The following is a 24,132-nucleotide window of genomic DNA, read 5'->3' as shown; positions in this document are numbered from 1 at the left end:
ATGTAGAGTTTATGATTGGTTGTGTCAGCATGATGATATTCAACGTGGTACTCTGTCAAGTTTTCCTGGTGTCTTTACTTGTCTGAAGCATTATAGGCGCTTTGTTTGAGTTGTAACTATTATCAATTGCATACACTATTTATGGTGTTTTAAGAAATGTTAATGTAGAGTGCCACTTAGGTGCTCTTTGTCCATCGGATGATTTGAGGATAAAATCATGCATGCTCTTTAGTAATCTCAAGGCTGACGGCTCTGCTCCTATTGTTCAACAGTAACCGAGTGGTCAATTTGATCATTTACATGGCTATGGTAGTTGCCCCTAACAAGGGGAACTGAGCCATTAAAGTTGAGTGGATATACACATGCTGTATCAGCTTGGGACTTCAGTATTTACCATTTCTACTGTGAGTATGGCCTTGCCATGGATTTATAAGACAGGGTGATGCCTTCACATAGAGATTCTGGCTTGCAATTTTGTAACTTGTAGTAGTATCTTATGTGTCTAAGCAGATTATGCTTCTGCCGTGGATATACATGTTGGGAACGTTATTTCTTTTTGGTCACCATGGATCAAAAAGCCAGCTCTGATTACTATGTTGTTGCAAGTGCAAGATTTGTGAACGTGTTATGCGATGATATGGTCTTGAGTTACTGGAGTAGCCATTCTTCACTATGCCAATTCAAAAGGGAGTGCATTGGGTCCACTGCCTCCCCCACCATCTGATCAGTATGATCCAACTGGTATGTGAATCAAGCATGTTCAATCACGTTAGACCATAGGCTCGGTTTTCATACAGTGTCCTGCATTTCAATAGTGCTCTTACTGCTTGAGAAAGATGTGTAGGTGGAACTTAACGGCAGGTGCAGTGTGACCCAATCCTCAGGGTTTTATCATTATGGGCAGATAAATGTGGCACAGACACAATCGGAAGATAGCTGGGGCAACGCACAATATCATGGCTTACCGTATTAGCATTCCTGAAAAGGGCACATTTAATATCCGGCTCCCAACCCTCTTTTGTTGTGCTACTGTGTGTGGTTAAGAAGCATGTGGTGATAAATTCAATGGTTTGCTACATGGGGCTAACAAGCAGCCTCAGGTTTTGCAGGACTATGATGATGATGGAGAGACTGGTCATTGTGGGCTGGTGGGCGGCTTCTTCATCTTTTGCAGATAGTAGATGCAACTGATGTGGTAATTTCTGTTAGTTGGTGTCTATTAGTTGCGCAGATGCTCTGATTGGAGATAGGGTCTAATGCTGCAATTCATGATGCACCCAGGTAGTGGTTGTTTCCCGATGGTTTGGTGGCATTCTACTTGGACCTGACAGGTTCAGATTCAGAGCTCAAAGATCATCATCGTCTTCATGAAAGCCATTACCACTATCCCAACTTCTTCAAGTAAGTATGTTCTCATTAACCACTGCTGATATTCCCGTCCTTTCAATTGGTGATTAGCATGTCCAGCAGAAACATGCAGTGTTACCGCTACATTGCATCTATGCATCTATGTTTCACTCGACAACGTAGGAATGTGGAACTTGCAGTCACAACTGCTGCCGAATTGGTATCTTGGGCAGGAGATGTATATACGAGTATACAACCTTGACAACACTAACAAGACAGAAGCCCTGGTGCTAGACAATGCTATCTACCGTGGCAGATTGACAAATATGCAGAAAACGTGAGTGTCAGTTTGTGAATATTGTTTTTAAACTAGTCTTTCTGGTTATGTCTATGATGCTTAGGTTCCCCATTAACTCACTGCTTGCATACACATGGCTTGTGGTTGTAAGTTGTTGGAGTGATTAGAGCACTTTATCAAGGTCTTAAAGAACACTATAATAGACAACTTTTTACATAGCTAACAATTGATTTCCATTTTAGCTGCTCGCTTTTAAGAGTTTGGTTTGATCAAGCATATGATGATTCACTTCAGGATACACGTCCCTAGATTGGGTGGATTTTGAATGAACAAAAGCCAATCCAAACCAAGGTTGAAATGTTTTGATTATTAGAACACACTGTCTTACTTTTCACTATGATTCTTGGAAGGGTCGAAAAATGTTTCCCCTTCACGGTGAAGGTCGACCTATACGATAGCCCTTCCTACAGGACGGGCACTCTTCAAAATTTCCCTTCCCTAGGATAGGCAAGGCAGCCTTGCCAATTTCAGGCCTGGTCCGCGGACTGGTTCCAGCAGGTTTCGACAAAAGCTTTTGGTTTTGTTTTTTTATAAAATCAGTTGTGCTCCAAAAGAACATGGTTTTCACAAAACCTGTCAAATTTAAATTTGAAGGTGAGGAAACTTAGAAAATTTAGAGAAATCTCGTGCCAAAACAATCAAATTTAGCCAAAAGTGCTCCGAAAAAACATGGTTTTCACATAATTTCTCAAATTTAAATTTGAAGGTGAGGAAACCTAGAAAATTTAGAGAAATCCCGTGCCAAAACATTCAAATTTAGCCAATTTACCTGAATTATTTTTCATACGTAGGTTTGTTAATTAAAAGTTTTTTTGAAAACTAGATTAAACCAGTCCGCACCGGTGCAGATTGGTTCCGACATCGAGCATGCGACACTATCAACGATGGTTGATCCATGCAATGATGCGGTAGAATTTTTTTTTGTTCAATAAAATCCGCGTCTTGGTTGAATTGGATCAAATTTTTATGAGAAGCTGAATAGCTGTCAGAATGGGTTCGAGGCACCATTGTCCTGTTTCGATCGCCATCCGGCTTCCTCAATATGCTTGAGAGTTTTTTTTTGGATTTCCCAAAGCAAAATACTTTAGAGTTGTGCTCTCATTTTTCGGCTAAATGTAGTAAAAATAATTTTGCTTGTTCTTTTCTCTACAAATTTTTTCATTGGTTGATACATAAAGTGTTCCTTCCAATGATTATCATTTTTTTGGGAAAAGCATGATTTCATTATTGCATTAAAGTTATATGGGGAAATGTGGGGATACATGATCTTGAGGGGAGAGAGAGAGAGAGAGAGAGAGAGAGAGAGAGAGAGAGAGAGAGAGAGAGAGAGAGAGAGAGAGAGAGAGAGAGAGAGAGAGAGAGAGAGAGAGAGAGAGAGAGAGAGAGAGATTTGGTAAAGAAAATTGGGGGATGACAAGGTGGGGCAATGTTGCTTGAGTGGGAGATCCTACATTAAAGTTATCTGGAGAAATGAGGAGATACTCCTCTCATCTTGGGGAACACACACACACACACACACACACACAGAGTATAGGTAAAGAACCTTTGGGGATGAGAATGTGGGACAATGTTGTTTGAGTGGGAGAGCAAGAATCACTAGGAATAAGGGCAATGTTAAAGTTATCTTTGGTATGACTGCAATTGTAGAAGCCGGTTCAAATTTCAATCCACAATGCAATCCCTTATTTGATTGCAAACATCTTGAAACCTTTCTCAATCCACAATCCAAGCTTTTTAAATTGTCCCTAGCTTAAGGGAGAGTCCTGAAAGGGTTTCTCTTCTCTCTCTGGATGATCCCGCTAGAGTCTAGAATAGTGTAGGATTTGTGAAGGCCTATAGGATTGAGATGCCTTTTAATGTGCCTCCTCTGTGTGTGTGTGTGTGTGTGTGTGTGTGTGTGTGTGTGTGCGTGCCTTCCATTCTACTCATTTGGGCCCATAAATCTTGCACTTATCTTGGTCTCTTTAATATGTCGACATTTCCAATTAATTGACAGTCCTCGTGGAGCCCCTATGGATCTACATATTGTTCAATTGTTGTCACTAGGGTTGATTGTGTAGCAAGGTTGATTGAAAATTTATGGTGCTTTAGATAATTTTCTCATCTCTACTTATGTGGCTGTAGGAGGGAAGAGAGAGGACACCGACTATAGAAGGAGTGGTTTGGGTCTTAGATTGCAGCTCTCTTTGACTATATTGGAAGCTATGGCTAGAGGGTGATGGCATGTAGAGGTATAAGTTTCCCATATTAATCTCCTACTCTAGGTGGCACCGATACAATAGATTCTTTCACGAAATTATATGCTGCACTTATTTTTCATGCTCCTCGTTTGGATAGATTTCTCAAGGCCTTGGGATGACACAAGAAGTCAAGAGCTTTATTGATGGAATCGCTTGGGTTTTTATTTGCTCGAAAAAACTCGCTCGCTATCTTGTAAGACTCCCAAAATGGCTAGTGCATACTTTTCGTGGATGCACCTATGTCTAGTTGTACTCGTTCAGGTTCTTGTCATGCATCTTATGCATCAGATTGTTATGCTTTGGTTGTTTCTGGTCTTTGTGATGTGGAAGAACCTCTGTATTTTGATGAAGAATAAAATTCAAAAAATTGAATGGTTGTCATGCAATCAGAATATGATGCACTCATAGAAAATGACACATGGATTTTTATGTGATTTGCCTCCTAGAAAAAAGGCCGTCGGTAGAAAGTGGATTCACAAGTTGAAATGTAAGCCTAATGGTGAGATTGATTGCTAAAAGGCTCGACTTGTTGCAAAAGATTATGCACACCAAAAAGGCATAGATTATGAAGAGACCTTTTCTCCCACTTGTTGTATGACATATAAAGTGTGCAAATGTAAGAAAGCTTTGTATGGGTTGAAGCAATCTCCTCGTGCTTGGTATGAGAAAGCTGCCACTTGGTTTCTGAATGTAGATTGTTGAAACGGTGACCAACTCAGTCTACCATGTCCAATAGGATTGTAATCGGCTTGTAAAGTTGAACATATCACCTACCCCTTGGTAGATTTTGAACTTCTTTTGTTGAATGTACAGCTATGAAGAGATCAATCAATGACCATCAAAACACATGGAGGGCTTTGGCATAGCTAGGTCATACCCCTAGAAATACCACTCAAATAGCCACAATCAATGCTATATATTATACAACAAATCTTCCCAAGTTGGAACCGTATTTACAACTAGAGCTTGAAAGAATCGTATCTTGCCATGAACAGAAGAGAAAGATTCCCAACACCCCAAAGAAGGTAGTCATAATAAAGTTTCTTGGGTGTTCAAACAAGAGATCACCTGTTGTGAGTCTCACTTAGTGCATTCATGTCATCCCATGATGATTTGCTTGATAGTGAGGTCATGCCTACTTGTTATCCATAGAAAAAAGTATCATCTACATTGGTTGCACCATGTGCATAGAACCAATGATGTATAGTGACCGCCACTATAGACATATACAATGGTCACAAGCCAATCTACCAGTGTCAATCCTTCGTGAACAAAATAGCTGATGCTATAGCGGAGGCGTAAAGTATGCTTTAGTGGAATGAGTCCACCATACTGGCATGCCATGCATGCATATAAAAAAAAAGTGTGATAAGCCCTTGGCTGTGATAATCCCCAAGTTTGTATGCTAATAGCATATTCCATAATTTAAAAACTTTTTATGGAAGATGCCCAAAAAGTGAAGCCTTTCTTCATTGAAGTCCATCGTAAATATGAGACAGAACGAAGATGAGACAAAACGGAGCTTGAGTGCTCATAGCAAATAGGTGGCTGCTGCTAGCACCCAAGTATCAAAGCAGAAGAGACTCAACCTTGTCGAGATTTCATGGAGAATCGGCCTTGTCGATGCATACATCTTATTAAGAATCCTTAGATTGCCAATCTAGAGATAGATAGCTCATGAAACTTAGCTATCAAATTATATCTTACTACCAAACTCTACTTGACTAAAGCATTTGGCAAAAATGTGGTGCGTATGGTAATTGTCACAAGCCTTGCTTGTGCCTTAAGTGCATCAATTGCATAATTATAGAAAAACTTCCATAGCAGCACACACATCTATTGCATGTCATAGCTATCGATCACATTCTCAACAAAAATAAACACCAAATGTGTACCTCATAAAGTACTCGTTCCAACTTGCATTTACTACTAGGCAATCTTGCATACATGCATCAACTAGGAATCTTGACACTTTGTCTTTGGCTTTTGGCACATCACTGACTCTAGGAAGATGAACCGCTCAGTACCCTCCTTGCGGTCATCTCTTTTGCCTTGTGTTGAATGTCCTTTATTTGTCGTCAGAGCTTTGCAAAATCAAGACATGCATCTCATGACATACTTGTGCCAACTTGCCTTGCCAATTATCAGGCTTGTGTGTCCATGTTAAAATTCCATCTTTGCCCTTGCTAGCCCCAATATGCCTCATGATTTTCCACCATTACAATGCCTTGTATCAACATGGGTTTGGGGATTGTGTGATGGCCAAGTCCCTCCTTGAGAGACGATGGAATTTTGAGTTGTTTGCATTGCATGGCTTTGGTCTTGTGGAGCTCTTGTTGCACCCTTGATGTACGACATCAAGTTCCTTGCATGCCATGCATGGCCAATGCAAAGCTGCCTTCCCTCGATCCTCGACACCTACACGCTTGCTTGCAATTTTTGAATTTATGAACTTTGTCAATTGTGAGTCATGTCGAGGCGGCCTTGCCCAAGCTGTTCGCTTGCTACAAACCGGATGCTTTTAGTTTTTCTGTACTTTGCATGCGCACTGCGTGCTTTTGCCTCAGCCCTTGTTGCGGGCGGTCCTGAGAGGACCCTCCTTCCTCTTGTTTGGTTGGTTGTTGTTGTTGTGGGAGAGGCCCCTTAGGGTGGCCTTATGACCCTTAGGGCGCCCACTAAAAAAAAAGAATTGAAACAAAAACCTCCTCTGCGCATGGCGATGACGGCCTCGTGCTGTAGTGAAAACGCGCTCACCACGGCCAAGGCGTCGCTCTTTCGGAGTTGCCTAAGAAGCAAAGTTTGCTCAGCTCGACAAAGTGCTCCTTTTTGGAGCCAATCATGATCGATTCATTGTCCTTCAATGTTACCTCTTCTTGGGTGCAAGAGATCGCTCCCACGTCCCTCTTTCGGCCTCGCCTTGCATGCAAGGGGTTGTTCCTGCGGCCCTCGACCGCAAGACCTTCCTTGGTGTGTGGAGAAGCCATGCTTCCCACGACCTACTCTGCTCACCTTCTTCCTTGACCACCTAGAGAGGGAGGCCATGCCTCCATGATTCACAGAGAGGAAGAGAGAGATCGAGGGACCATGCTTCAGAGAAAGAGAGAGATCAAAATACCATGCTTCTTCCCCTCCTCCATGCTACTCTTCTTCCCAAGCTCTAATACCAATATGAGGACAGAGGGAAATGACGCATGCAACTCTCCACCCAACCATGCTATATATAGGACATTGGCCTACCAAATATAGCCCCTTGAACCGCATGAGCGTCTCGGCCCTTTGCCTACTACCCAAACCTACCTTAGGATTGACATTTGAGGCCGTAGAGGTACGGCATCGAGCTTCCTAGGAAGGCTCACCATGTGCATGAACTAACAAAAAAGTAATTAAATAAAACAACTTATGGGAACATTACACTTTATAACTATAGATCGAACTAATGCCTTGTAGCACGGTCCTGCTATGTGAGGTCGCCATGACATCTGTTGTCACCTAAGTAGTGGAAGCCTTAGGTGAAAGCTGGCTCTAGAAGGGGGCCCTTGCTACTATCACAAGTTATGATTTTGGTGATGAAATGGTAAAATTATATGCACAACATATACACATACATACATAGTTTACGTAAAATGAAACTAAATCTACGTGCTCATCCTACGTGAGAGTCTCGAGAAGAGACCTCGTTTGCGTATAGGCCTCTACATCTCCTATAGCCTTCGTATGGTAGCCTCCAATTCCTCATGATTAAGAAAACCATTATCTAAATTGAGACAAGATTGTCACTCGTCTTACCCTTTTTTGCTACACCTTTGACACGATATGAGAGCCACGACATGATCTCAGATCAGATTGGTGATCTATACGTGTAAGTTTTGATGTAGAAAATTTGCGACAAAAATAGACACTTTGCTATTTTTCACTCTTTTGGGGCTGATTTTGGTTGTAGTGGGCAGATTTGAAGACCTAGACATCAAAGGTTGTCATGATTGGATTCTTGATAGTGGTGCAATCATTGTAACATATTTGGCAATCACATCCAAATTGTGATGATCTTTTCATGGATGTCTTGATCTACTCAATCTTGTCACTATCAGATCGATTCATATCCATTTTCACATTTCAAATAGACATGCCAATGAAAATCCCAAACAAGACAATACATTCACATAGCATGCATTTCTTCTTTTTATTGGTTCATGTAGCCATCTCATCATTTTGGAACTCTTGAAGCACTAGCAACAATATCCATACACCTCATCTAGATAGAAATCTTGATGCATTAGAACCACATTCTTGACTTATTTACCATAACATCCAGACCTCACAGATGTCTAGAACCACCATGTCTGGGTGTTACCTTTCAAAATATGCCACCCTTTGTACCTTGGAGGCCTCTAAGAAACGACCTCTGAAAAGACAATGTAAAATTGCTCTATGAATGTAAGGGCTCGATGGGTATCCTTGAAGCATGGAAATGCGTTGAACTTAACTACTTGATCCCCATCCTTGAACTCCTTGGTCTTCTTAGTCTTTTTCTCATTTTCTGAATTGTCAGAAGAGGACGAGGTCTCCTCTTGGGTGCTACTAGATTGCTTTCTAGACTTCTTGTTGGGTCTACTTTTCTTGCTTTTTTTGGCTTCTTATACTTTTTCTCATCCTCACTAGAACTAGACAAAGAGGAGTTGTCAGAACTATTTGAAGACAAAAAATCGGGGTCATCCTCAAAACACACACTTCTTGGATCTACTAGCCACTTGGAAAGTCAAATTTTGGCCCAAATAACCGATATACTTCACTGATTTTCTTTTCTTCTAAGAGTGCCTCGTGGTTTTCATCAACTGACTGATCTTCTTATCAAGAGCTTTGTTAAACTCTGGTTCTTGGATCCAGATTTTAGTGACATGGTTTGCAGGTTGTGGAAGGCTCTATATGGCCTGAGGATACACTCTTTCTTCCTACAACACTCCTTTACTTGTTCTTTTGTAGATCCAGAATTGTATATTTATAGTGTGAGGAGGATTGGTGACTCTCATTACCCTCCCCATCTCTCTAATGCGATTAGCAAAAATTGTGATTAGCATTGTAAGTAATCAAATGATCTTCAAGTGAAGAGAACAATTATCTTGGGATTACAAGCAGCCATGTTGAGCACATTCGCAGTACTATGGAGACCTTGGCTAAGTAGTTTGAGATGGTAGATCTCAGCATGCTTCACTACTTTCTTGGATTGAAGATATGGCAAATAGAGGGGGTTACCTTTCTCTCTCAGTAGTGATATGTCCGAGAGTAATTGGAAGCATTTGGTATGAATGAGTGCAAAGTCATTTGGCATTCTCTATGTGGTGGTTGGATGTACAGACTCCAAGATCATTCTTCGAGAATGGAGTGATTCAAATTGGGATGGAGATCCAGATGGATGACGATCGACTACAAGTTGCACCTTTTATTTTGGCTCGGGAGTAGTTTCATGGAACAGGAAGTAATAGCTAGACAATTGCCTTATCATCCACCGAGGCGGAGTATAGGTGTGAGAAGTTTTAGGGTTAGGGTTTTTGCATCGAGATCATAAGCGCAACTTATCACTGCATTCATTTGGCCAGTTCACAGACTCTCTCTCCCTCTAAAAAGGTCGTCCATGCCAATCTCTTTGTCAAAGCTAGCATCTTCCATGCTATGCATTGATTTTCTCTCTCTAGAATCTCTTGATTTCTCTCTCTAAAAATGGATTTTTATTTTCTCTTTTTAAAATCTAGTGATTTTCTCTCTCTAAACCCGAATTTTAAAAATCTCACTGTGTAAATTTTCTCTCTAGAACCTACTAATTCTCTCCCTAGAATTTGTTCTTCTCTCTATAATCTGTTGATTTTGTCTCTCTTAACTTAAATTTTGATTTTCTCTCTACTAAATCTGAATTTTGTCTTTCTCTCTAAAATCTAGAAATTTTCTCTCTATAATTTTTTAAATTTTTTCTTTAAACCAGAATTTTGATTTTCTCTCTCTAGAATTTGATGATTTCTCTCTCTAAACATGTATTCTCTCTAGCATGTGATACACCACATTCAACCCGCTCATTTGACATGCACTTTGTGGAAAAGACATCACTAAAAATCCACAAGCCTAAAGGTACAACTCAAATTGAAGAGAATTTGTGAAGTTCTCCTCCCCCATCCACTTTGCATCAAGAGCCAAAAAAGCGTGCTCTTAACCAAATTATCGGTGGACCAACTTGACCTGGCTTACCCTTCTCTTCTTTTTCTTGTGCCCTGGGACCTGGACGTTGCAGCTCTGCCCCCTGTCCACCGACACATCATTTTGAATTGTCGGGACTCTCTGATGAAGTATTGGATGGTTCCCCTGGTTCTTTCTTTGGACACTTCACAAAGACATGCCCATGTTTATCACAACCATAACAATTGCCCTCTTTATAGTACTCAGCACGCCGCTCTTCTGTCAATTCGGGTCCTGTGGATTTCTTTGTCCGATTCCATTTTTCCTTGGAAGACTCTTGCCTCATCAAAGTGAACATTGGCTTGTCCATAGGATAGGTCAATTAGCCCAATAAGCTGATCTAGATTGGATAGGAACTGGACCTTTGGCAAATATGTTTTGGATTATCTTGGTTTATAAATCTTTTAATCTCTCTTTTTGTTAGCACTAATCTTGATGTAAATTGATTTAGGTGTATACTTCTCCTTGTGTGTGTGTGTGTGTGTGTGTGTGTGTGTGCACATGAGAGAGAGAGAGAGAGAGAGAGAGAGAGAGAGAGAGAGAGAGAGAGAGAGAGCTAAAACAAGTGAACGGGGTAGGGGGGAAGAGAGAGAGAGAGAGAGAGGGGGTCAAAAAAGAGAAAAAAGGAGCAAAAGCGATGGTGACGAGGATGTGGGATCGAGGTGTGTTTGCCAAGGAAAAAATCTAGAGAGAGAGAGAGAGAGGGGGGGGGGGAAGAGACCGACGGAGATTTAAGAGAGAGAATAAAGTTGAGAAGAGAGGAAAGAACTCTTTTGGAATTTACTCATTGGATTCCAAAAAAGCGCTCGTCGCCAAAAAATATTCCCCCCAAAACTTCCTTTGGTATGTCCCTTGAGCCTTTGAATGGATTTTGACTTTTGCTTCACGCAAAATCTACGAGTTCTCCTCCCCCATGCACTTTGCATTGAGAGATGGAAAAGCTTGCTCTCGACCAAATTGTCGATGGACCTATCTTACCTTTGTGTTCTGGGACCTACATGTAATACTATCGAATCTTGATTTTTGTTTCAGGCAATACTAACAAATCTCTTTTGGGAGCTGCAACAAAACTGCTCAACTTGCTCCTTAAAAGTGATCCTCCAAAAAGAGGACATTGGCAAAAAGGTTGCCCAAAACCTCTGGCAATAGGTAACCAAAGTGTCTTCCTTTTTTATCCTCAGATGATGCCAAGCCGTGATGACATCTTCTTCGTATTCTTCTGTTAATCATGATGAGGTGAAGATTCTTTTAAATTTGTTCCACTTTTTAGGTGCTTCTTTGTGCAACAACAAGGTAGACCACCATGTTTGAGCGTTATCTTTCAAAAAAGATGATGCCCTTCATTCCCTGGAGGCTTCTAGGAAACAACGTTCCAAAAAGACCTTGTCAAACTACTGTATAAATGGAAGGGCTCAATGTGTATTCTTGAAGCCTGAAAACTTGTCAAATTTAACTGCTTGAGCCCCATACTTGAACACCTTTGGTCTTCTTACTATTTTTCTCGATGTTTGAACTATAAGAAGTGGACAAGGTCTCCTCCTCTGAAGTGCTACATTGCTTTCTAGACTTCTTCTTGGATCTACTTCTCTTGTTTTTCTTGGTCTTTCTCCGCTTCTTCCACTTTTTTCTCATCTTTAGAGGAATTGTCAAAATTTTGTGAAGACGAAGAAACATCGGGGTTATCCTCGAAACACACATGCTTCTTGGATTTGCTAGCCACCTTGAAAGTCGATTTTCGACCCAAATAACCAGGGTAATCCGCTAATTTGCTTTTCTTTTGAGAGTGCTTCGTACTTTTCATCAACTAACTGACCTTCTTATCAAGATCTTTGTTAAACTCTTCTTGCGAATACAATTTCTAATTTTTTGCACTCGGCTTTCCTTTTTGCTTCATTGCCAACTTGAGGGGTGAATGGGTGGCATCTCACCATTGTGATTGAACCACGTCAAGTGGATGTGTCTACATCCCCACTAACGTTGTCAATGCCCAATAGTTGATGTCGAACAGAGTACTAATATATGCTCCCATACACCCACACACACATGAGCATACATCAATACAAAGATCTACATACTGAGTTTCTGATATACTCTAGAGATGCAAGGCAGATTCATCCATAATGAAGCCTGGGATTATAGATGTCTTGGACTCTATCTACAATAGATTCAACGACATCGAGTAGGGTTACCGAGAGAGAGAGAGAGGCTCATAGACCGGGAGACACATCGAGAGACAAATCACAATGTTCTTCCATCCAAAGATTGAACAGAGACGAGAGTAGCCAAAGAGAAGGGATACGTGGCATATCACTATAGCAGAGGTATATTGAGTGATTGAGCAGCTATAAGATGTGTTCTTGCTTATTTAAAGAGCGTTTTCACTCTCGAATGAAAGAGTGTGTTAATTTGAGCATGCTAGTGTAGTGTATGTTTCTCCTTCCCTCCCTTCCTCTATGTCCATCTTTAAGTTAACTCTTTTCAATGGTTTCACTTTTCTTTCTTCTTGTCTCTCCCTCTTTCTTTTGCTCCCTTCACATGTCATTCCTCCCTCCATGCCACAGTCCTTGTGTTCACCACTATTTACATGCCCGTCCCCTCTCTCTCGTTCTCCTTCTCCATCCTCCTCTTGGGACAAACACATATTGATGCACATACAATCAAGAACATAGACATGCATAGATACATACATATGTGTGTATGCATGTCAAGGTAATAAAAAATCAGCACATCGACTTAAATTGTATGTATACATATTCCATATGTATGTCCACACACATCAATATTCACCAACAAAGATGTTAGCACACACATAAAAAAGAATACCCACATGCGATACAAACTAGTAAAGTCATCAAACATAGAGTGCATTATCCTAGGCTCAACTCATGAAACAAACGATAGAACGAATTATCTTGAAATCAACTCAAATATATGGTAATATAAGTATGTCAAATTAGTAAGTCGTCATGAAAATAGTTAATTAGATAACCATCATCTATGTATACCCTTCTGCATATGTAAAGTCACATTTGTATGATAAAGATCCTAAAACAGGTGCATTGACCTAAATTTACATTCGTATGATAAAGATAATAAAATACCCATAAGTGGGATCTATCTACAACAAGGTAGCCTTATATCGTTAAGCAACATAGTCTCAAGACAATCTTTTCGGAAACCCCCTCCACATGTCCTCCATCCAAGTGTTTGTATTTGTGCACAAGTGAAGTGAATCATTGGTTGAGGTAAGTGTTTGAGCTCATTAACAATTGAAGCTGGTTGAGCTTATAGTTGCCTCTGGGACTAAATTGCAACCGAGATGGATTCGACTTCAATTTTTGTCGAGATTCGCGCTTAGGCATGGTAGAATGAGCTACCCTATCCAAAAATTGAGCTAACGAGACATTTTAGTTGCTCACTCACCAAGCCCAGCTACCTTAGAGAGAAAGTTGTGTAATTGACATTGCTAGCTCACTAGGGTAGCAGAAAAAGAGTCATTCAGCAAAGCCCTCGCAAAACCTCATGGTGGGAGTGACGGTCAGACCGGCTATGGCAGACAGGTTGTAACATCGAATTTCGTTTTCTATTGGTGACCATGCTGCAACGTCTTGCTCGTCGAGTACTCTCCACGCAGCGGAGTCTATCGCCGCGGCCTCTTTTCTTCTGCACAAACAATGCCGACGCAGATAAAGGGGAAGATTCTCCCATTCCCATAGTCTCATATGCACCGAAGTCAACAGAAGAAGAGCCTTCTCCTCCTCCTACGCCTAGGCGCGATCGCAGGCAAGATGTGGTTATCTCTGCGGACGACATTGCTGCGGATATGCAGCTATCTCCAAGTTTCTCTTCATCTACAAGACTTCCTGCTGCATACGAGGTTAAGCCCAAAGTTGCTCCGCTGCCTGAATATCATGCTGCTCCTGAGGAGCCATCCCTTGAGGGGGAACCAAGCCAGCAGCGTCTACCTTCCATCCGACAGTTTGTTCCAGAGGATCTACTTAATGTTCCCTTGCCTGTTCGTGTGAAGGTTGAGACTCAGCCTCGCCCTAATCCCATCCCCCTTATGGATGCCATTCGCAAAGTCAAGGTTAGTTTTTGCACTGTAATGTCGTGGATTTTGCCTTAATCTAAGCCACATTGCCTGATGGAACTGTTCCTTTTGCTCTGGTGTTTGTAATCAGTAGGATTGTTTTGTTTCACATTTAGTTGCAACTGTCCCTCACCACACTGCAAAGGAGGAAGAATGTGTATTAGCTTATATATGTAAGCCAAGTATAGCAAGGCATCCAAAACTATTTTGGAAAGATTTGGATTATCTTGCCATCCCCGTGGAGCACTTGTGAGACCGCAACACATTCTTACTTCAATATTCTAACCATGTTTGCAAGTATCTCTTTGGACTCACATTTATGCCTCACCATATGAACCAAGCTGTCTCATTATGAAGTTAAAAAGGCTTTTGGCTTTGATCTTGTTGCCATGCAATTTAAACTCATGTGGTCCTTTACTATGAAACATACACTTAGACACCTCAGAGTTCTACATGAAGGGCTATTGTCCAAGTTGATTGTTGTTAGGCGTGGCTTGGCAAAGTAGCAATCGATGTTTAATTTTCATAGGAGACCAAGACCTTTTGAGTGTTTGAGGATCAAGGATGAATCTCTATTTTATTAACACCACTTAAGTTAAAAAGTCAGAACTTGAGACTAAGAGACTTCAAATAAACTTATTACTTGATTGGCAAAATGGATTGTGTGTGGTTGTGCGTTTGAGCTGGGTTCATACTAAGTTATAAGGGAGATGAGAAGATGCATGGTAATATTGATATCCCATCATGTAGTGACACATCTCTAAACCAATAGTCCTGGCTTTGATGAAAGGTTCAACCCTTTGGTGTAAAGGTGCAACCATTTGATCAAGGTTTCTGTCTTGGTAGTGTAGATTTACACCTCCTTGAGAGGACATGTTCCTTGGTTAGTTGCTTTTCTTAATAGTATTAGTGTGCATAACAATGATAGTATAGGTACAAATATGAGATTCCCTCATATTTGAAATGAGAGCTCCATCAAATGGATGACTAATGCTGTTGATAATATTGTGACGTGCATGTCACAAGAGAGAATGAGACTAAACCGAGCGTACCTTCCTCTCGTCGGGCACCTCCTTATAGTACCAACTAGGGAGTACATGTCCAGATGGCCTTTTGCCAAGAACTACCATGTGTCCTCCCACACGAGGTGGTTGGACACTACCTACACGCATAGTTAGAGGGGACGGGGGGGACGGGCCCTAGGGCCGGGGGACGGCCGTAACCGGGCCGGGGAGAGAAGGGGGACGCCTTCGGACGGTCGGATCTATGGCCGGACAGGCGGGTCGCAGGGGGACGGACTAGGGATGGCCGGATCGGACGGGGTCGGTCGGGAAAGGCAGCTATCAGGCGGGGTTAAAGTAGCCATTTATGACCGTTTTAAACGGCTGTTTGCAGCCCAACTGCCACATTTTGGGGGGCCTTGGCCCTTGGGAGGCTATAAAAGGCTCCCTTGGGCCTCTTAATACTCATTCCAATTTCTCTCAAGCTCAAGCTTAAGCTTTCCTCTCTACTCAATGCTCAAGCCTCATAGCCTCATTGAGTCATTGCTCAAGGCTCAAGCATGACCATTGACTACTCTACACTCTAGTACCTACCCTTGAAAGTTGAGTCTCCACTCCCAAGTCTCTCCCTCTTCTACCCACTTTGAAGCTCTCCTCTACTCTCTCTCCACACAAGCTCTCCTCTAACTCCTAACTTCTAAGCTCTACTCTCTCGAGTCTCTCCACCATCATGTCATCTCAAGCCAACTCCACTTCTCAAGCCGGTTCTTCTCGAAGGAGGCCCGCCGTACAAACGTGGTCGTGGTGGGATGAAGTCGACTTTAGCACGCGTGGCAGAGGTGGCGGTGTAAGACCATGGACATGCAAGCTATGTCCATACAAGAGAATGGGGTTCAAACAAAGTGCGAGCCCATCTTCTTCATGAACCCGGTTTTGCCCTCATGTAGCTCCCGAGAAGAGGTTGGATCTTCTTGAGAAGCTCACGGTGTATGAGGTTGCGGAAGCGGCCAAGAAGGGCCGTTTTGTTGCCGTTGATCCCTCCGCCACGGCGACACTGCGAGAGAAAAGGGAAGCCAACCTTGACGACATCTCTCGAAGCTTCAAGAGCCATGCATCTACACCGTCCTCTTCCGTTCCGCATCACCAAAGCACTCTCAACGAAAATTGGAATCCTAAATTGAAGGAAGAGGTGGATAGGTCGGTTGCCCGATTCTTCTTCCACGACCACATTGCCTTCCATGCTTTGCGGTGAGTTTCCCTTGGCATATGCACATTGCAATTTTCCATTTTGTATTCATAATGGGTTATAACTTCTCGACTCTCGACTCTCCATACTAACACAACATGCTCTATTTTGTGTGGATAGGTCTCTTTACTTTCGAACCATGGTTACGAAAATAGGGGAATATGGCTCCTCTTATGTGCCACCTTCATCGGAGAGGCTTCGCACCACCCTCCTTGACAAAGAGAAGCTTGCCGTGGAGCAAGCGGCCCAAGCAACAAAGGATTTGTGGGAGACCAATTGCGTCTCTCTCCTTGTAGATGGATGGAGCGACACCCACAAGCGGTCCATCCACGGGGTGGTGGCCTACTCTCGGGGGGGGGGATGTACTTTGTGGAGTCACATGATGCATCCGATAGTGGCAAGGCCGCCGAGATGCTTGCTGCGGAGTGGACAAGCACCATAGAGATCACCGGCCCGGAGAATGTCCTTTGTATGGTTGTAGATGGAGAGGCGTCAAATAGGGCAGCCGGAGCTATCATTGAGGGCATGTATCCCAGCATCCATGTCACATTTTGCATGGCGCATTGCCTCAATAACCTTCTCAAAGACATAGGGAGCTTGTCATGGATTTCACCCACCATTGGTGACGCCTCTCGAATTGTCTCCTTTGTGCTCAACCATCAAAAAGTGCGCCATGAATTCTCAAAGAGGAGCCACTTGTCCTTGCTCAAATATTCAGAGACAAGATTTGCATTCAATTGGCTTATGCTAGGCCACTTGTCTACATGTGGCGGAGCCTTAAGGGGCCTCTTTCTCAGTGATGAGTTCTAAGCCATGCCGGAGTCTACGTCAGCAGTAGGATTGAAATGCCGAGAATGGGCCGATGACGCCGCTTGGTGGGAGGAGGTGAAGACTCTTGACGCCATGGTCAAGCCTATTCTACACCTACTTCGAGTGGTGGATGGCTTGCAGCCATGCATTGGCAAAGTCTACAAAGCCATGGATCGGATGATAGAGGCACTTGAGAAGCTTGTGCCTGACCCTGTTCAGTATGCGGAGATTCATGGCTTGTGTGAGTCGAGGTGGAATGGATACTACTCTCCACTTCATGCCGCAGCTTATGTACTTGACCCTGAGTTTCAGGGAAGGCGTCAAGAGACCGACAAGGAGGTGAGCAAAGGATGGCGGCTTGCATTGGAGCGCCTTGAGCCTAGTAGTGACATTAGGCGCAAGATTAGAGACGAGCTACTCAACTACAGGCAAAAGAAGGGCTCCTATGGATGTGTAGATGCACAACTTGATCGCAACAAGATTGGCTCGGTTTTCTAGTGGGAGGACTATGGAGGAGATACCCACATTTGCAGCGCTTGGCTGTTCGTGTCCTTAGCCAAGCATGTACCACTAGTTGCTTGGAGCAACTATGGAGTGTGCACAGCCACATTGCCTCTAAGAAGAGGAATCGCCTTGGGGTTTAGAGGGCCAATGTTTTGGTGTTTGTGAGCGCTAACTTGCGCATGCTTGCCAAGAGTGTGAGGATTCTAGGTAGTAATCCTTTATTAATTACTTAAAATCGTGATTAAGACTTAAGAAACTTAAACTGTACTCGAGACAAGACTTAGAAGACTCTGTGTTTGATTGATTGAACGTGTGATACAAGGTCTCCTTATATAGGAGATGAAGAGACATAAATGAAAAGACACGTCTCTTGGTGAAGAGACACAACTTTAGACGTAAAGACATATCCTTTCGGCGAAGAGCTGCAACCATTGGGTGAAGAGTCGCACCCGTAGAGGAAGGGGTGTGACCAGTCGTCGAAGGAGTGTGGATTTTGGCGAAGAGACACGTCCTTTGGGTGAAGGAATGTGACCATCCAAGTGCAGGGGTCCTCCTTGGCATGGCACTTCGCGTATCTGCAACTAGGAGTAGATGTATTGCTGTTAACATAGTCACAATCGTGACATTCCCTCCCATTTAAAATGAGAGCTCGTGTCAAAGAAATGACTTCTGATGTTGATAGAACTCTGGAAAAGCATTGAATCTTTGAAAATCTTCAAGTCTTTGAGTTATTTGAAGTCTTTGTCTTGAACCTTTGCTTCTTGCGAAACCTTTTTGCCTTGATTGCTAAGTCCCATATCATTGCATTATTTAAAGACTTTTTAGAGGAATCTGGCATAATGAGGTTGACTGCAACAAGAGATTGATCTTCAAAATTCTTCATGCGATGTAAGATTTCTGGTTCAAAATCTTCTAGTAACTGCGAAATATTTGGGGAAGAGGAAATCTTCTCAAGGTACTCTTCAAATGGGGTGACTTCAACTTTGGTAATCTCTGGAGAGGATTTTGGCTTGAGACTGTAATCATCTTCCAATAATGAATCCCAAAATTCTTTAGAATCATCTTCTGGAACTATAACTTCATGACTTGTAATTGGCATATCATCTTCCAGTAAAGAATCAAAGAAAGCATGGTCGTCTTCAGATTCGGAATCTGCAACTATATCTTTATCTTTGTCTTCATCAATTGATTCAGGAGAAGTTAATGAATTAAAAAATTCATCAATAATAATATCTGCATTTGTATCGGAAATCATATTCTCTTCATAATCCACTGTATCATGTCGCTTGACTAATACATGTGAGGCTTGAATCACTCTTTCCGCATGAGAAAGCCCGTGTAAAGTCAATTCACGTCCATCTTTGAACAAATTGATAGTATGTCCTCGAAAGCTAATTGCTGGATCATATTGGAATAACCAATGCTGACCAAGAATCGTGTCGTAATAAGATAAAGGCATGACTTCGAAATCCAATTGATCTGCATAAGTTTGAATCTCAAACTGCAACTGTCGAACTGTCTGATCACAAGTTAAAATCGATCCATCTGCTAATTCCACATCATATAAGTGAGATGTCTTCTGAGTTGGTAAGCTAAGCTGTTGAACTATCTGAGTACTGACGAAATTATTCGAGCATCCGTTGTCCACCAAAATATTAATGGAGCGACCATTGAGTAGTCCAAGAAGGCTCAAAACTTGCTATGAGAGAGGCTCCAAAACTGAAGAATTGCACTGAGCATGCTTCATAAGAATACTCGTATCCTCTGAGACACGAAGCGTATTGACCACAGATTTTCCTTTATCCTTAACAGATTCTGGTTGTTCAAAATTCGATGATGTTTCTGCGTTGGAATTTCTTTTCGAATTAGACGGATTTGGTCTCTTTGGACATTGATACCATCTATGGTCACCACTGCAAATTGTACATAATCCTTCCTTCTTTGAAGTCGAAGATTCATTTGACGAAGAGCCTTGTTGAGTATTGGAATGCCGATCTTGAGAAAAATCACGTCCTTTACCACGATCAAGTGGAGGAACATGTGAAGAAGATCTGCTTTCAGATTGTCGATCTTGAGAATAGAACCTTGAAGTTGAATAAGGTTGCGTTGCTTGCTGTCTGAACGGAGACTGATGTTGTTGACTTTGGCTATAGTTGTCTCTGCGATCGCGCAGTGAAAAGCGAGCGCTATTTTAAGATCTGTCACCAGGGAGAAAATTCCGTGTAGGGCGTCGATTATCGCCAAGATGCTCCACATAGGTAATTGTAGCATCCAAGGTGGTAGGGTTGTACATTGTCCTTCGGGTTGGGTTTGAGTCCATCGATAAAACTGTGAAGTTTATCAGAGGGACTAAGGGTCTCTATCTCCAGAGTTAGCCTTTGGAACTCTGTGGTGTACGCGGCCAAGGAACCTGTCTGGCTCAAGCGGCGAAGAGAGGACCGGGCATGAAAATCCGCATTGACAGGTTCGAACGCCTTGCGAATAGTACGTCGGAATTTATCCCAAGAAGGTGTGTGTTTACCATCAGCAACCCGTCGTTGCCACCAAAGAAATGCCGTGTCCTTGAGCAGAGAACTAGCAAGTGCAACTTTTTTACTCTCGACCAAGTTTGTGTTTGATAAGTAAATCTCCATTTTGAAAAGCCATTGGTCCAGCACGCGCTTGTCGCGGCGGCCATTGTACGGTTCCGGCAGTTTAACATCAAGCTTCTTCTTCTGTGCAGCATTAAAAGTTTTGTAAAGTAATTGAAGTTCGTGATTGTCTACCTCTTCAATTGGATCTGGTTTGTTTGGTTCGTCCACTGAAGCTTCGGAAGAATGTGTTGAAGATGTTGCATTAGTAGTTCGAGAAACAGCAGGTCGACTTCGAGAAGTGTTTCTATGTGCATCTCATTCAAGCGAGTGTGAAGTGATGCGAGGCTTATGGAAAGTGTGGCCATATGCTCCTTGATAAGCGTATGGGCATCGTCAGATTGACCACCTCTGTCCTGAGAATTTGGCATGGTTACGCCTCAAAAGGAACTCTTGGACAAATGTAGATTCTGGTTCGGGAACAGGTTCTGGGATGGGTGCTCCGTGAGTGGAAAATCTCTCTGGAATAAGTTCGCGCTCTGGAGTGGGGGGATCGGGAATAATTATCACTTCCGGCTCTGAGCAGAAGAATCCGGAATCACGAACACTTCATGTGTAGTGGAATTCTTAGGCAAGATTCCATCGGGGAATTTTGTTTGACAGGTTATCCAATTGCTCTCATCGGCGAAAGGTACTGCGTGTAGAGTGTGCACAAGGCCAACGCGGGTGGGTTTTCTCTTTGCTTTTTTTAAGTTAGTTTTTTTGGGGTTTTTTTTTTTAATCAAGTGAGTGAGTTCACATTGGTTTTTTAAAAAAATTGGGTCTTTGGGCGGCCAACTTAAATCAAGTGACTTAAGGTCACTTGAATAATCTGAAAATTGAATAAACTGCCCAGCGTAAAAACAGAAAGGCCCAGCCAGCGATGCCTTTCAACAACGCAATAATCAGCCAACGCAGAGGTTTAGAAGGCAGCGTTTCAGCCCAGTGTTTGCAAATTAGAAGCAGCGTTTCAGATTTCAGCTTGACACTATGTGGGGAAAGGGTGCGCTAGTGAAGGGGCAAACCAGCAGCCATCGTGTGAACTTTCAGCCCAATTGTGGCTAACACAATTGCTAAACCTAAGCTTACTCCGGATGAAAAGGTAGCACAAGGTATTGTAGGAGGATACATCACTTCGGAAGAACAAAGCACTTATTCTAAAGGTCGTTGTTTTCATTGTCACATTAAGGGTCACATAAAAAGAACATGTCCTAAGCTTGAATCGAATGAATCTAAAGAACCCACAGCACCCACTACATCTGTCAATGCAATGAATGATAACACGATTGTGCCCAAAGTTTCTCAGGACCCTTCCATTGATGATTCTCTCATTAAATGTTATGGTCGTACGTCGGGGCACCGTTTTGTCATATTGTTTGACCCAGGTAGTATCCATGATGTGATCAGTTCCTCTCTTGTTGAGAGAGCCCGCCTCGAAGTTACTTCGAGATCTCCTATCGAGGTCTCTGGCTTTCGTCCCGGTATGGACGCTCTCATCACGGAGGAGTGCCTTGATGTGTTGTTTGCAATTCAACAGACTGCCTTCACTAGAAGATTTGTTGTTTCTCCTCTCTCAAGATGTGATATGATTTTGGGCATTCGATGGTTTCGTGAGACTAACGCTCTCATTGATTTTGAGGTTAACACTTTAACTCTCAATGCCAAAAGTGATTCTCCTACTATCTTTCATGGAGAGGACATTGCTCCTTCTCAATCTCTCATTGCTAATATGCACGACAAGATTGAAAGGATTCAGGAGGAGGAGACTCTCTCAGTCTCTTTTTCTCCACAGCATGACACAAAGGATTTGCATGATTATGCGAAGCATGATGATTTGAATGATAACGATTTGGATGACAGTGACAAGCATGATGATTTGCATGATCAAGATGTGATTTCTCACAAGCATGATGGGATGCATGAAGAAGATGTGATTGTTCGCCAGGATGAGGTGTTAGTGAATGCTTTTTTTGGCGAAGCTAACCTTGTTGCAGATTCGATCAATCACGAAGGGTCGGTCTTGGCTCTCGAGCCTAGGTCCAGAAAACCATTACAGGAAGTATTATGTGTTCGCATGATTGATACGCACGCATTGTTCGAGTGTTTCATTCGTGACGGTTTCCTATATTTTAGTCAACATCGTTATGTGATCCCTTTTCCTAGGCATGACATATTGTATGTTGAACACATTTCTCTCATGGATGAGCACAAATGTATGCGGAATTCTCATGAAAAGTTGAAAAGTTTGTATGTCAGGAAGTCACATTCTATGTCTCTTCCTTGGCATGACACAGTTTCCGAACGAGCACATGATAGTATGAGCACCAAGCATGGGCATTTCCATTGGGATTTGCCACAGTTGATTGATTTCGATCAAACAGAAAAGATTCGATCGCATTGTTTGCATGTGTTTGATGAACGGGTTGTCACTCCGTTTCTATGTTCATCTACATTGCATACACAGTCTTTAGAGAAGACAAGATTTTTTTCCTTCACTACATGGAATGGATATATTCATGGTTTTGTGTTCGAAATGGTTTCAGGAATTTTCAGCCATGGAGATTCTTGAAGACGAAAGAAGCAGGTCTCTAGTCGAAGTTGAAGCATCGAAGGAGCCACTGAAGACTTTGTGTCACTTTCGGCACGGCCCATAGAAGCAAGCGTTGCAGACCTTTATGAAGTTCAAGTACCGCACGATCCACACATCAGAGTGGGCCAGCGAAGAGTCCCTTCCAGGATTCCGGATGCTATTAGCGATCTCCCTCGACGCCATACAGTTCGGTATCAGTACCTCACTTTGAAAAGGAGGGGATAAAACGTGACACATCCCAACTCTATGTGTCCGTGGACAAGCTATACCACAGCAGGGTTCAGTCAATCCAGTCAAGTCTAGATTAGCAGTGATCTGGCATTTTTGTGAGTCTATTCGTAGACCGTCCATGCCCAGTCACTTAGCATAGATGCATATCCTCTGGTTGCACACCGCATAAGCATAAGCATTTCCATCAGATTCCATCAGAATCAGTTTGGGGATTTTTCAAGTGACTTATCCCTTTTTTCCCTATTTTTGACATTTTTCACTTATTTATTAAGTGACTTTTGTTGGGTACTCACTAGGGCAAATTGGGTAAGTTAATATATAAGCAAACCCAAGTTAGCACTTTCTGGCAGAAGAGGCAGCAGGAGCTTCCCGCTCAACAGGCAACTTCTCAGCAGTACCCCCCCCACAGGCAACTTCTCAGCAGTCCCCCCCCCCCCCCCCAAGCACCCCTAGCATTTTTGGATCTCCATCTTCGCGGGCATTTTCCAGCACTTGGCGCTTCAATCATTGCCTTGATCGCCATCACCCTCAGCATCCTAGCCATTGCAAATTCCCAGCATCGCCATCAAGTCCCATTTGCTAGCGTTTTCCAAATCAGCCTTGCATCAGCGTTTTGGATTTTCTGTCCTAGATCAGCACTAGCGTTTTTGCTAGCTCAGCCTTGCATCAGCGTTTTTGAGTTTCAGCCCTAATCTGCAACAGATACACAACATTTTCAACCTATGGTACAGTAGCAGATCAGCCCCAGAATGGTTGCAGAAGTTCCCTCATTTTCAGCCATAAAAACGCAGTCAAAACAGTCATTTTCAGCAACCGAAACAGTCCCGAATTTCAGCGATTAGAAGATCTCCGATTTCAGCCATCAAGTCGTCGTCGTCACCACC

General features: G+C 42.6%; 1 protein-coding gene across 1 annotated transcript in view; it reads left to right on the top strand.

Annotated features, from left to right (window-relative positions):
- Nucleotides 1-13,634: 13,634 nt before the first annotated feature.
- The window catches only part of LOC147428979 (Ribosomal protein L1p/L10e family), a 96,825-nt gene continuing 86,327 nt past the window's right edge, over nt 13,635-24,132 (top strand). The window contains exon 1 of the mRNA XM_086495435.1: nt 13,635-14,254. Coding sequence (XP_086351561.1) covers nt 13,763-14,254 — 492 coding nt within the window. The 5' untranslated portion in view covers nt 13,635-13,762. The remainder of the gene's footprint in view (nt 14,255-24,132) is intronic.

This window comes from Adiantum capillus-veneris, chromosome 22 (genome assembly GCF_014529385.1).
Source record: "Adiantum capillus-veneris isolate H3 chromosome 22, ASM1452938v2, whole genome shotgun sequence".
Taxonomy (NCBI): domain Eukaryota; kingdom Viridiplantae; phylum Streptophyta; class Polypodiopsida; order Polypodiales; family Pteridaceae; genus Adiantum; species Adiantum capillus-veneris.
The sequence above is the reverse complement of the archived record's forward strand: the minus strand, read 5'-3'. Positions and strand labels throughout refer to the sequence as shown.